The sequence below is a fragment of the Amblyomma mixtum genome, chromosome 1 (genome assembly GCF_055824585.1).
Source record: "Amblyomma mixtum isolate Tamu chromosome 1, ASM5582458v1, whole genome shotgun sequence".
In the NCBI taxonomy this organism is placed as follows: Eukaryota; Metazoa; Arthropoda; class Arachnida; order Ixodida; family Ixodidae; genus Amblyomma; species Amblyomma mixtum.
Window position 1 is genome coordinate 292,403,538 of NC_143012.1, and position 13,604 is coordinate 292,417,141.

At 45.5% G+C, this 13,604-nt stretch overlaps 1 protein-coding gene across 2 annotated transcripts in view; it reads left to right on the top strand.

Annotated features, from left to right (window-relative positions):
• The window catches only part of LOC149372036 (cell adhesion molecule Dscam1-like), a 197,521-nt gene that overhangs the window by 103,343 nt on the left and 80,574 nt on the right, over positions 1–13,604 (top strand). For both annotated transcript variants that reach the window (XM_089566395.1, XM_089566396.1), the window contains exon 4: positions 10,111–10,284. In XM_089566395.1, coding sequence (XP_089422521.1) covers positions 10,111–10,284 — 174 coding nt within the window. The remainder of the gene's footprint in view (positions 1–10,110; positions 10,285–13,604) is intronic.

The following is a 13,604-nucleotide window of genomic DNA, read 5'->3' on the forward strand; positions in this document are numbered from 1 at the left end:
AGCAGTGGGAGACTCTGCTGTCCAGCGACCGCTGTGAAGACCAAGAAGGTCTGGTACAGCGAGCTCAACGGGCGGCAGTGGCCAGCGGAGCCCTGGACTGAGGGCAACCGACCACTGATTAGAGGCGGACGACTTCGACAGAGAAGACTCCTGGGGGTAAAATCAAGGAGAAAACGTCTCTGAAGATGCTCCCAACCCGCAGGAAAAAGGACTAGAGTAAAATAAAGTTTTTCCTTCCTTCCTTAGGTCAAAGTGCCCTGCTCCTACGTTTACGCAACCTCATACACTGCTGTAAACCAGACCCGACCATTCTATCGAGCTGTTCATTCGTGAGTTGCTAGAAACAGTAGATTAACATATTTTGTTTTCTTTTATAGCAGCAAAGCGTCCGAAATCTCCATTTTTTAGCATTTTTGGACGTAACGAAAATGCGTGTTACCCCGGTTACACGCCGCGCCTAATCCCTCGAGCTGCCTGGAAAGCCTTTTATGATTGGCGTTAATCCCTGGGCCTCCTGCCAGAATTCTGGCATTACCGCGTTTTTAGAGCAAACATTTCCTTTTTTTTTTCATCCTGGCGCGCCGTGTTGCAGGTAATTACCACACTCGGCGTAAATGCAACAGCAGTGCAAATTTTAATTATTGCACATTGTTTACTGCACAACCCTGGCTAGGGACCAGGTGGCTAAAGCAACAAGCAACAGTCGTGGCCGCAGTGAGCGCCTTCAGCACTGAGTTTGTTTTAAAAATTTTCTTGATTTCAATGTTTTGCAGATTGTACGCCTTGATTAGAGACCTTGTGACGTCTGATATTTCTACGAGTTTGTCCGAATACATCTAATCTCAAAACTTTGTTATTTCTACAGCGCTGGGTACGACTAACCCTAAGATACCTGGTTGTATGAAACAGCACGAGAGTGCTTCCCTAGAGGCTATTAACTATATACTTAACCAGCCGCAAACACTACTCTTTTTATTAATGTTTACTTAATGGTGAGTTAGGCTACATCACCCTCGCAGCCATCACCATGCATCGCCACTGCAGAATCCGCAGATGAGTTGCGTTTCGCACAATTGGTCGCCCTGTTTTAATGTTCTGACAACGTCCTCGTCCCAGAACGAATACCCTAGTTTACGCAAATCATCTGTCTAATAATTGCTGTTGTTGTTTTAGAGCTCTGGGTCTTAAGGTTAAAGTTCCAGGCCTATGCATAGTAGTCGGGGCAGTCAACATCAAGTGTCCGCACATGAAAATTAGTTTCTAGGAAAGCAAAGCGCAGTAACCGCCTCGTTACCCGGTGGACACCTGAACTGCACCGCGGAGGAATGAATGGAGAAGGGAGTGAGCGAAGTAAGAGAGAAAGAAGGCATCGTAGTGGAGGGCTCCGGAACAATTTTGACCATCGGGGGCATTTAACGTACGCTGACATCACACAGCACACGGTTGCCTTTGACATTTCGCCTTCGTTGAAAAGACCTAGGACACGGGTTAGGTCCCGGCCGGGTTGGCAAGCGGGAAGAGACACGAGTGAAATCATAAATCGCAGAAGCACAACAAATATCAGTTAACACTCATCATCCGAATTTCCACGAATGTATTATCGCCTCAATGTTTTGTTATTCTTGATAAAGTTTATCCTTCTTTTGAAGAGAGGGAAGGGGGGTGGGTGAGGGGAGGGCTCTTCAGGTTGTCTAATACCAATTATGCTCACCAAGGCGCGTATGGCTGCACTCTCGGGCATGTTTTAATGTTATCTGTTCGTGTTCTGATAGTTTCCTGTGGTTTTAGTCATCGCTCTGCCAATTCTGGTTAGCTTTCCCATGCCTATACACCACCGCGACTGCACATCTGGCGCGAAACTGCCGTCCGAAGCATTGCGCCGTTTGTAGTTTCTTACGGTGGTCAGCAGTGTAAATACGGGAAAATTTGTCTTCTCATTTTGTATTTAAACAAAATCGGTTGTTTATTTCTGCTGCTTAGGTTATTAGTATGTCAAGCAAAAATAGCCTCTATTACACTGATTGAGCGCTCACAATAGTACTCCAGTTCTGTTCTGCTTTTCTTTCTGTCCTTTTTTTGGTTCATATTACGTGAGACAGTACATATGCACCGTAATTTCCTGTATACAGTCCGTATCCGCTTAATAGTACGTAGGGCTCAATATTGCCTGAAACATTAGATTTTTCTGCATTTTTGCTCAAAATCGAGTTATATTGGGCAATGTTAAAAAAAAAAGAAAATACTGTATAGTCCGCAACTATAGATATCCCGCAAAGCCCGAAGTTTCAAAACCTTTTCAGCGTGTATAACCCGTGAGCTGTTTACCGAAATTTACGCTACTCCTGCTGCGCGTCGTTGTCACAAAACCCATGCGGAATCCATTATGGAGGTGGCTCAAATATGCGCTATTCGTTAGCACGTGCGTGCGAGGCAAATTACTACGCGTAGTAGCCGTGCGACGGCCGCGTTTCCACCCCGAGTCAGTGGAAAAACGTGCAGGAGGACCTGCTTTGTCCAGTGTAGGTTTGAGTGAAGCTTTCCTGTAAGAACTGTCAGTTTATGGCAATGACGGCGGCCCCGTGACAACCTTGAGAACTGGATTTTCTCGAAACACAGCACACTTTCGCGGACACCATGTTCGGTTTTCGCCCTCACAAGTCAGCACAGGATATACTTCTGCAGCTTCACCACGACATCTTAGATCCTGTCGAATATCCCCACAACGACAAGGTGGTCCTGGCCTTGGATCTTAAAGGCGCATTCGACAACGTCTAACACGAAGTAATCCTGGACCACCTCAGTAACGCCAACTGTGGCCACAAAACATTCAACTACATAAAACAATTTCTTACCGACCGTCAAGCCTACATACGCATACAAGATGCGGAACACGGGCCATATACCATCGGCTCGAGGGGAACACCTCAAGGCGCGGTCCTGTCTCCCCTCCTCTTCAATTTGGCAATGCTTCATCTTCCCTCTAAATTGTCTTCTTTGCCCGGGATACATCACGCTCTTTATGCGGATGACATTACAATCTGGGCCACGCAAGGTAACCTGGGCCACATGGAATCCGGCCTGCAAGCAGCGGCGACCCTAGTCGACGACTACGCGGCCTACTGCGGACTCCAGTGCGCCCCATCTAAATCAGAATTTGTGCACATACGTCCCTCCCCTCGGGACACAACTCCGCTTTGCATCAGTCTCCCCTCGGGACCGATCCGGGAGTCCAAGGAGATCCGCGTCCTTGGTCTCTTCATACACCATCAACGCAGGGTCGACACTACCCTAGCCAAACTTCGCACAGTGGGAGACCAGGTGGGCCGCATGGTCCGCCGGGTCTCCAACAAGCGGGGCGGATTACGAAGCAAGGATGCACTGCGGCTTGCCCATGCTTTCGTGACGAGTAGAATCCTCTACTCAACCCCCTACTTGCACTTGCGCAAACATGATGATGACCAACTGGAGGTCATCCACCGGAAAGTCATCAAGCGGGCTCTCGACCTCCCGGTCACCACGTCCAACCAGCGACTTCTGGCCTTGGGCGTGGTAAACACATTCCGGGAGCTTCGAGAAGCCCACTTAGTCAACCAATACACGCGTCTTGCACAGACCACGTCCGGTCGCCGCCTCTTGGACCGGCTACACATCAAACATGACTACCATATTGGGGAAAGGGAGAGTGCCAGAACCCTGGAGACGCGCCCTCCGGGTCCGACCCCTTCCCCGCAACATGTCCAGAGAAGACCATAGCGGTCGTCGCCAGGCGCGCGCGGAAGCGTTGGCGCGATACTATGGTAACCAACAACATGTGTATTACGTGGACGTTGCCGGCCCACACCACGGGGTGTGGTACACGGCCGCAGTCGTACACAACACAAACACAGTTAACGGGCTCACTTTCAAAGCCTACAGCGCAGCACACGCGGAGGAGATTGTCATTGCTCTGGCTTTCACTACTCCCAAGTCGAAACACATCATCACCGACTCGCGAGGGGCCTGTCGGAACTATGAGTTGGGCTGGGCTCCCCCGCTTGCCTGGCGCATATTGGAATATAGCTGCCGATGCGAAGATCCAACTCCACGCAACCTGATTTGGGCCCCCGGTCACCAGGGCCTAGAGGGAAACGAACAGGCCGATCAGGCCGCCCGCGCACTCTCTCCCCGGGCTATCTCCCTGTCCTTGGAAGCCTACTCCCAATCAGACAATCTGGCCCTTACATTCAAACACATCACCGATTACTACAAGGAGGAGCACCGGCGCTACCCGGCCCCTTGTAAGGGACTGGATCGCGCTGACGAGCGCCTCCTCATCAAAATTCTTACTAACACTGTACTGTGCCCGGCGGTACTTAAACATTTCAACGAATCCTTTGATGGCACGTGCCAGTTCTGTGGGGAGATGGCTGACACCTTCCACATGGTTTGGGCGTGTCAATCCAACCCATCTATCCCCCCCAACCCCAACCCCACCAGAGAAGACTGGGAGGCGGCCCTGCTCGGCTGTCAGGACCTAAAGACCCAAAAGGCCTTGGTTCACCGGACGCGGGCGGCGTTGCTTGCCAATGGGGCCCCGGAATAGGGGCTCCACCTAGTATTGTTAGGGGAAAGGGCCAATAGGGCCTACCCCAATCACCTCTCTGTAAATATTTATTGCACTATAAATGTTTTTCACCACCACCACCACATCATCGTCACAAAAGCTAGGTAAGTACTATGTTCAGGAATGCTTCCTCAGGTTAATAGCAGTTCATTATACAACCGAAAAAAGGAAGGTAACTTCGTGAACATTGCAGCTGCAGTTTGTTTCGCATGCGCTTAACTTTTCTTCTCACATCATTCACACCGCGGTTTTACACGCGCCCTTTAAAAATTCTGTGTGTTTGTGAGTGCGCGGGTGTTATGTATGATGAATTCGGTTTCCGCTTTATTTTTTTCTTTCTCCCTCATCTACTACCAGGCACACTTCTCCTGTAATAATTAAAATCTCTCTCTCTCTTTGATAAAAACAATGCGGGGCTCAAAAATGTCGCAACGCCTAAAGAGAGAATAAAAGTAAACTATTTCTTCAGACTTGCAATGGGGCAGAAGTATAAGCGAATGGGGTGAGGAAGTTAGTGAAAAGCATCTTTACGCAAAGCATAAACATGGTCGCAAAGAGAGCCTAGGATGTTACGGGAAAAATAAATCAGCCAAATGAGAAGAAAAAAGAGCCTATCATTTTCTCCTGGCAAGAAATATCAACTTTTCTAGCACGCTGTTCGCGCAGTGTGGCGGAAGGCCGGAAAAATAAACTAACACCAGGCGGCAAATGATGCCCCAGAATTGTGGCGATGTGCGACAAAGCGGATGGTGTCGCTCCTTTCACCTCCCGGAGCTCGAAGAGGCGTGCGGCCACAGCGATTTGCATACGCCATTAATCACCGCGACGGCCGCCCCGCGCAGCCGTGATCGACAGCCAGGGGGCGCCCCAGTCTCGAGCGAAGGTAATTTACGCGCCGCACCTCCACCGCCGGTGCTTGTAACCCGCATCATCGCCGCCACCTTCTTTCTCCTCCCTCTGAAAATCCTTCGGCGCTCTTAGAAAATTGTTTAACTTGCATCCCGTGTATCAAAAACCGTGGAAAGATCCGGAAGTTGTTGATAACAGCTTTGCCACGCTTTGTACAAAAGTTACGCATTTAGACAATTTATCATGCTGGTTAAATTAGTTTTTTTTTCTTCATTTGTCATTGCCCTTGCTTTGGGTACAGCTTGCGCCCGAGCAACGCGTGCCTCCAGCATAAACACTGACGGAACGGTTACAGAGAGAAAAGTAGGAAGCGGGAGAGGAAGAGTTCCGGTAGTACGCGGTCGGAAGTCTCGGTTAGCTGCAGTTTTCATTATTTCTCGCCTGCGAATCATATGACGCCGCAATGTTTAATGAAAAATAACGTCAGAAAATACTAGATCACCACGAACAAGTTTTCCTTTGGTGAACTTGTTTAACTACATACAACAAACATGCATAAACATACACAATTCCTGTATGTTTCATCTATATTTTCCGTGCGCAAGCGAAGTCAGCCTTTGTCATTTTTGTTGCTCAGCTATGATCATGTTTTATGGAATGTGTGAGCCCGCTTCTCTATTTTGCTCTGTAATGAATTGAATGTTTGTTTGATTTGTAACGTGTTCATTTTTTTTTTCTCCCGTTGCACTGTACTGCAAACTGTACATGGAAGCTGAGGCCTCGTCAGGCACTACAGCCTTTTGCCTCAGCTCCCTCTTTCTTGAAAAAGGAACAAATAAAATCTTGAAATCTTGAAATCCTGAAACAGTCAGGGCACCAACCACAAAATTGGTCCTGAAAAACGAGAAAAAAAAAGGATTGGTTCTAACACGACCCAGTGGAAGAGGACTGCGCACAGTTGGACAATATTTTTTGAATAAAGGGTAAAAATAAATCAAATGATCGTAACAGGTAGGAGCAAGGCATATATCTTCCAACTTCAGGCAATGTGCAGACGATCAGACGTCCTTAACCGCCCGTAAGGCCATGCACGAGTGCTCATGACTACATGTGATATTTTGCTGCCCTGCCATCTTTACTTCTTTAACAGTCTCCCAGAAACGAATCAGAAGTGAAAGTAGGCTATTAATAACAGTAATAATAATAATAATAATAATAATAATAATAATAATAATAATAATAATAATAATAATAATAATAATAATAATAATAATAATAATAATAATAATAATAATAATAGACGCTTTATTGTCTGCAATATTTACACACTGCTTTTCTGTCGCTCCTAAGCACCTCCATGTTGTCGGTCGGCCGGCAGAAGCAGTGCATATCATGCACCGGACAGCGCAACGCTCACAAATATACACGATTGATTCACAAATCAGCCCTATTAAGTAAAAGCAAAAAAAGAAAATAAAGAAAAGAAGCTTACAGCTACATCCTCGATAAGCGATACCCCGTTCATATGATCTACTTAGCATTTGATCGTCTTAACAATAAGTACACTCCAAGAGGAAATTCTTGTGCATGTCCGATACACTAACCCGATGTTCTTCAAACACCACCGCTATGCTTCATCTGAGCTATGAAGATCATATCGCCTGCAATTGAAAAAACAACGTCAGGGCAAATGCTTCCCTTTGTTTCTGAAAACAATATTACTATCAAAAAGTTGACAAAACGATATCGTCAAGAATTCAGCGTCCTTAAGTGTTCGATATAAGCATTTGTCGCGTCAACGCGTGTCTCTAGGATCGTGATCCAAAAGTTCATGCATGCGAGCTCAACACCCACACTTTTTCGAGTAGTACGTGCGAAAAAAATTTCTGCTTTGCATACAGTTTCGGCATCAATCACAGAATTTGCATACTGGCGGTATCTTCAGCATAACGTGGGTTCGTCTTTCAATGACTGTTTGAATGAACTACCGGCATGCGCACATGTTCTATCGGGGACAAAGGTGTTTGGGACGCGAGTTATTGGGAAAACGTTTATTGTAGCTTCACCTCGCTATCCAGTCCCGTGACATGGAACGAAGATATTGAAGGCTGAAATTGTTTTTCCTCAGGTAACAATATCAGGCGACTGGGTAGCGAGGTGGAGCGACAATAAACATTTTTCAAGAACTCGCGTCCCAAAAACTTTTGTCCCCGATAAGGGACACTAAAGGAGCAATGTAACGAACATTGTACATTAAGGGAGCAAAGTTATACAACTTGAACTGGTGGGCGAGTTGGTCAGACTCGGCTTCAAGCCGTGGCGCTGGTTTACAAGAGCAAAGTTATGTCCGCTGTTTGAGGAAACAGCGTCATTCTTGCACATTATAATCTTTAACAAGCTGCATAGACTAAAGCCTCTCGCAGCTGTGCAAAGTTTCGGTTTCGAAAATGTGCCGTACTGTGGTAGGTTCCGTCTTCACTCTACAGCCAGTCTACGACCTTCAACGGACAGGAAAGCGGACCCTCCTCATGAAGGCTGCCATTGCCGGCCTTCTGTTTGCAACGCTTACTGAATATCTTTTAAGTGCACGTGGGCTTTGATTCTGAACGAGATGTATTTCTATTCAGGAAAAGGGGTAATACAAAAGCAGCTTTGATTAAACGAGCCTTTCTCTCTGTACACTTCTCTTAATTGCAAAGATGTTATTCTGCCCCCAGACGTGCTTGTAAAAAGATGTGGAAAACGCTCATACCGGGCCGCAACGCCCAGCCAATCAATTCTTCCGAGCTGGGCTTTAATCAGATGGTATCACAATTACAGCAGACCTCTGACGAAAATTACGTCTCTCCGGACTGGCACCCGCTTTCGATCATATCTTCGTACTTACCTCCCCTAAAGAGGCAACAATGCATATTTTTATGGCGCTCGGAGTTTGATAGCCTTATATGACATTGTGCTTTAGTAAATGTGAAGGCCATTAGATGATCGAAATTACCTCTGCAGCTGTGCGCCTTTGTTACATTTCAGTCTATTCGTTTGATTCGCTTCAATATACACCTTTAAAAAAATAAGTCCTCGTCGCCTAATGGATAAAGCAAGCTGCCTCCTAAATCCGAATCGCGGGTTCAAATCGCGCGGCAGATTGGGCTGCACTTTTATCCCCGTGATTAAAAATAGCTCGCTGTAGCTGCTGCCAGTGCACGGCCGTGTCGGTCGATGTAGTCACTTTGTCTTCTTTTCTGATACTTTTTATTCGGTTATTGTACTTTGCCTTCATGTTATCATCACTGAAATGATCTAAGTTATAGCATATAAACAAACATTTTAAGCAGTCAGGGTTTCTGCTAAACAAATAGTGGTGCTCTTTTTGCAAAGCTCTGGAGGGAGACTTAAGGTTCCTCCCAACACCCAATAGGTGTAGATACCTAGTGCACTACACTCGAAACACTGTACACGCCAGCGGCAACCTAACCTGGATACATGTAAGAAAGACCTTACTATCGGAAATGAACGTTTACGGCCGAAATTTATATGCCACCCGGAAAACACAAGAGGACACAATGAAAATTACACACGCACAAATTTACAACTGTTTTCGACTTATCGAATGGAAGCATTTATAGATAGAAAGTGTCATAATCACAAAAATGTCATCATGCGTGCACGCGACCATTTCCACATTGTCCACTACCCCAGACATCGTATATGTCTCGTTTGTTTTGTTTTCTTTTTATCCCGACCGATGATGTACCTTACACACGTTCCTTTTCCGCTGTTTCGATTAAAACAGATGGCACAATTTCCCTTTCAATTCTTTCTTTCTCCTTCCCTACTCTTGCAGATTTGTCTGATAAGGTTTTGTCGCTTTGTTTGCACCGGCTACAATGGTGCGCAAGATCTCTTGGGTGGGTGATTTTCCCGGTCATTATTATTATTATAGTAGCCTCGTGTTGACACTCACCTATCCAGGAAATGTAGCGCAGCCAAGTAGTCGGTGGATACAGAATGGCAAACACTTATTTCACAAAACTGTAATAGTAGGCAAGGGGGAAGAACGAATTCAAAAGGCAACTGCGGAAGCTTTTTTGATAGAAACAGAGGGCAAAGGAACGTGCGTAAGTACATCATTCGTCGCGCTCACAAAAAGCGAGGTAGATATAAGTGCAGATGCGTGGCAGTGTACAATATGGAAATTTTGTGCATGCATGACGGTATTTTTGTAATTATGATACTGTTCATCTATAAATACCCCCCTTCGATAAGTAGTAGAGAGCTGTAAGTTTTAACTTGTGCGATTGTCATTGTGCCCTCTTGAGTTTTCTGGCTCGCATGCTTTTGGGAAGATGGTGAACCAACTGGCCTCAGTATCAGCATCGGTAAAGTTCACGAAGTGCGTGTTTTCTAAAGAGAAATTATTGCGGCTCTAAATCAAGATTTACTCACCTGGTATTATTACAAGTGGACGAAACGTGCACGATACTGCATCAAAGTAAACATCCTTCCGCGCACCCGCATCTTTTAAACTTTTGCTGCCGACATTACAGTGTTTTGATTTCATATAATTACTGATTCAGTTAACCTCAATACTCGTTAAACCTCTAAGTCTTCGCTGTAATCGCAATCTTTCCCTTCGATCTGTCGCTCTTCTACTCACGCAGTGGTGGCACAAGACTGGGAGCTGCGCATGTGGTCCACTCCGGGATCTGTGCCACGGGGCGGAGCTCTGCTGGTGCGCTGCCCCGTGCCCACCCACGTGAGCCACCACGTGGTGGTCACCGCCTGGGAGGAAGAGCATCACGGCCCGGTGCTCATCACTCCTCGGTCTTCGACGGGTGAGTTTCTGCCATGCTACAGCTCGGCCACCTCGCCCACCTCTTCACGTTCATGCACGTCGAGTGTCTAGCTCAGGGCTGCTGCGTCGATAGATGCCCTGCCTCACTACGATCCGGCACGGTTGCAGAAGCTACAGCAATGAGAGGCCAGGAGTAAAAGAGCCATACCTCTTGGTTGCGTAGGTAAAGACCTCGAAGAAAGGAAAACACCGAATGGTGATAAGCACTCTACAGGAGCATAGCGCTCTTTACCTTCGTATAAATGATAGACCAACACGCCCAAAAGACGTCGTGCAAAGTTAGACTCGTCTTCTTTTAAAAACACATCTCTCCATGAGCGCCTCCGCCGTCACGTTCAGTATGAGAGCAGTGCAGAGAGAGAAAAGTTACAGAACGCTTCTTGTTGGCAATCATACTCTGCGCACAGGTCTCCTGAGCTGTTTTCAGTATAACCGTACCTGAAGGAAGAGGCCAGCGACTAGTCGCCAACCCACCAAGAATTGTTTTGGCCTCTGCTTAAACATTGTTAGCTTTAAGATGATTTAGCCTGTCTATGTAATGCTCATCTGTGCCTGCAGTGCGCTATCATGAGAAGGCAGTTTTCATAGAGCCTTCTGGAAGACAGTGCTTGTTGGCTGAACACATACTCCAATTCTTGTTCGGAAATGTAATAAAGCAAAAAGGACGAGGGACAATAAACATTTCGTAAAATAAAAATCACATACGGATATGTATGAACTATACCATCTCCGTCTTCTCGTGCTTTAAGTTTTCGAACGCTGTCACCAGTCGGTTCGCCTTGCCATTTTGTCAGAGCATACGAGTTTACCCGAAAGGGATGAGGATTTATGTTTTTATGCTTTGACATGTGGCCGCGTAATATCCCCGAAAAAAGGGTATTTACAGAACGAAACACACAGCTATTGCTAAAAAGTTTGCGGGGAAGTTGTACATGCTTTTGACTCAATAAGTTTGATACTATAGCGCCAAACGAGCACGGGGAGCTGTAGCAGAAATTGAAGCCATATCTTCCAATTCTTGAACAAAATTCCTCACGTATTACGACCTCACGATTATGAACAAGGTAAGTGCCCTTGTAGAGAAAGACGGATTTAAGGAAAACCTTGCGACCTTTATATAAGACGGGCGTCTCCGCTGTAATCTTTAGTCTTCAGAATTCCTATGGCGCCCACAAAACCTGATTGTTTTTTCTGAGAGTAGCCACATTTGTTATCATGCGCGTTGAGTAAGACTTCATATTCAAGTCATATTCATTTATAGATGTAATAGATGAAATACAAAAAACGCTTTTTGTACCCATAGCAAAAGGCTTCTTGTGGGTGCAATCAGTAAAAATATTATCCACGGAGATAAAAACCGGCATAAAAACATGAAAAACGACTTTAAAAGACCATCATTCCAAACCATTTAAAATATATATTACGAGGCATTTATAGAAATAGAAAAAAAAGAGTAGGGGCCACTTTGTTTTTTGTTATACGGTACCCTGGTATGCCCATTAACGACGCTTGGCTTGTGTTGCGCTGGCCAACCATTATTTGTCCGTTCCCATGGAGATTGTCACTGATTTTTATGCAGCACAACTGCTGGTCTATTACATTTAATGAGCACCACTACGCCAAGCGGAAGTCCGAAACGTAGGCAAATTTGCCTATATCTTGAGATATGGGGTCAGAAGCACCGGGTCGAAATGTGTCCTCTGGGCTGCGAAGATCGGGGGTCGAGATTCACAAAACTGATCTTCCGTTGGTGCGCTCCACAACTGGCCGGCGCCATTCTCGCTGGCTCACGCGACTTACAGGTATCCTCGTTCAATAATGGTAACTTGGCGACGTCCGTATGTGCCGGCCATCTAAGTGGTGTTGTTACTTAATTTGGTTAGTACGGCCTCATACCTATTCTTTTCGTCCCTTTCCTTTTCTGAAAGAAAGGCTTACTCCACAGAAGAAGAAAAAAGCGAGCAATTATTGTGGGCTTGCATTAAACAATATACCAGCTCGAGTGGTATTTATATTACCACTCCCCCCCCCCCCCCCTCTTTCACTTGTTCCCTCTATTACTCTCCTCTCAGTTGTCCCTAAAGTTCACTACGCCGGAAAAAGACGCCTCAGTTGGCGAGGGCTGTGGCAGTTGAAAGTTTGTGAGCGTATTTCTTATAGCAATAAGAAAAAGATTGGATGCCGGTTCACCATTGCTAAGCACAAAATATTGTGCGAAAGCACGCTTTTTTCCAAGTGGACACCACTGCCACGTACCTGAAAGCCCGCTCACCCGGGGAGCCAGTTACGCGCGTCTTCAACTTTTTCATTGCCAATGCCAGTTCAACCAACGTACGCCGGCGGCCTATGCTCCAGTGCCGCGTTTCTGCATCAACATTACATTAAATTACATTAAAACAATTACATTAAAACATTTCTCGATGACAACAACAAATTATCGGCTTTCCAGCATGGTTTTCGCAAAGGCTTTTCTACGGTCACCCAACTTACATCCGTAATTCACAATTTCACTCAAGTTCTGGACAATTCCGGCCAAATAGATGTCATATTTCTAGATTTTAAGAAAGCTTTTGATTTAGTTCCGCACAATAAACTTATCCATAAACTTGAAACTGTAGGTCTTCCTTCTTTTATTGTTAATTGGGTTGCAGCTTATTTATCTAACCGATTTCAATATGTTATTATCGATGATCATTGTTCTAACAAACTTCCAGTCACTTCTGGTGTCCCGCAGGGCAGTGTCCTTGGGCCATTACTGTTTCTTATCTATATTAATGACATTACAGACATCATCTCTCATCCTGTTCAAATTAGGTTGTTTGCCGACGATTGTGTTTTGTTTAATGAAGTTAAAGTTCCAGGCGACCAGATTTTACTTAATCATAACCTACAGAATGTTAGTGAATGGTGCGTTAAATGGGGGATGGAACTAAACGCTGACAAGACAGTATTTATGCGGATCACTAATAAAAGAAACAGTCATTCCTTTTCATATAATCTTCCCACTCGGCACCTTTCAGAAGTCAAAGAATACAAGTACCTAGGAGTAACACTAACGAATAATCTTAGTTGGAATAAACATATTGAAACCGTATGCTCTTCTTCGTTTCGCAATCTCTGTTTTCTTAGGCACAAGTTAAAACAAGCTCCCCCTAACGTTAAGCAATTGGCATATTACACCATGATTAGACCAAAACTTGAGTATGCATGCACTGTTTGGGATCCTCACACAAAGACTAACATTAATGCCCTTGAAAGTCTTCAGCGCAAAGCAGTTCGGTTTATATTTTCTAAATATCG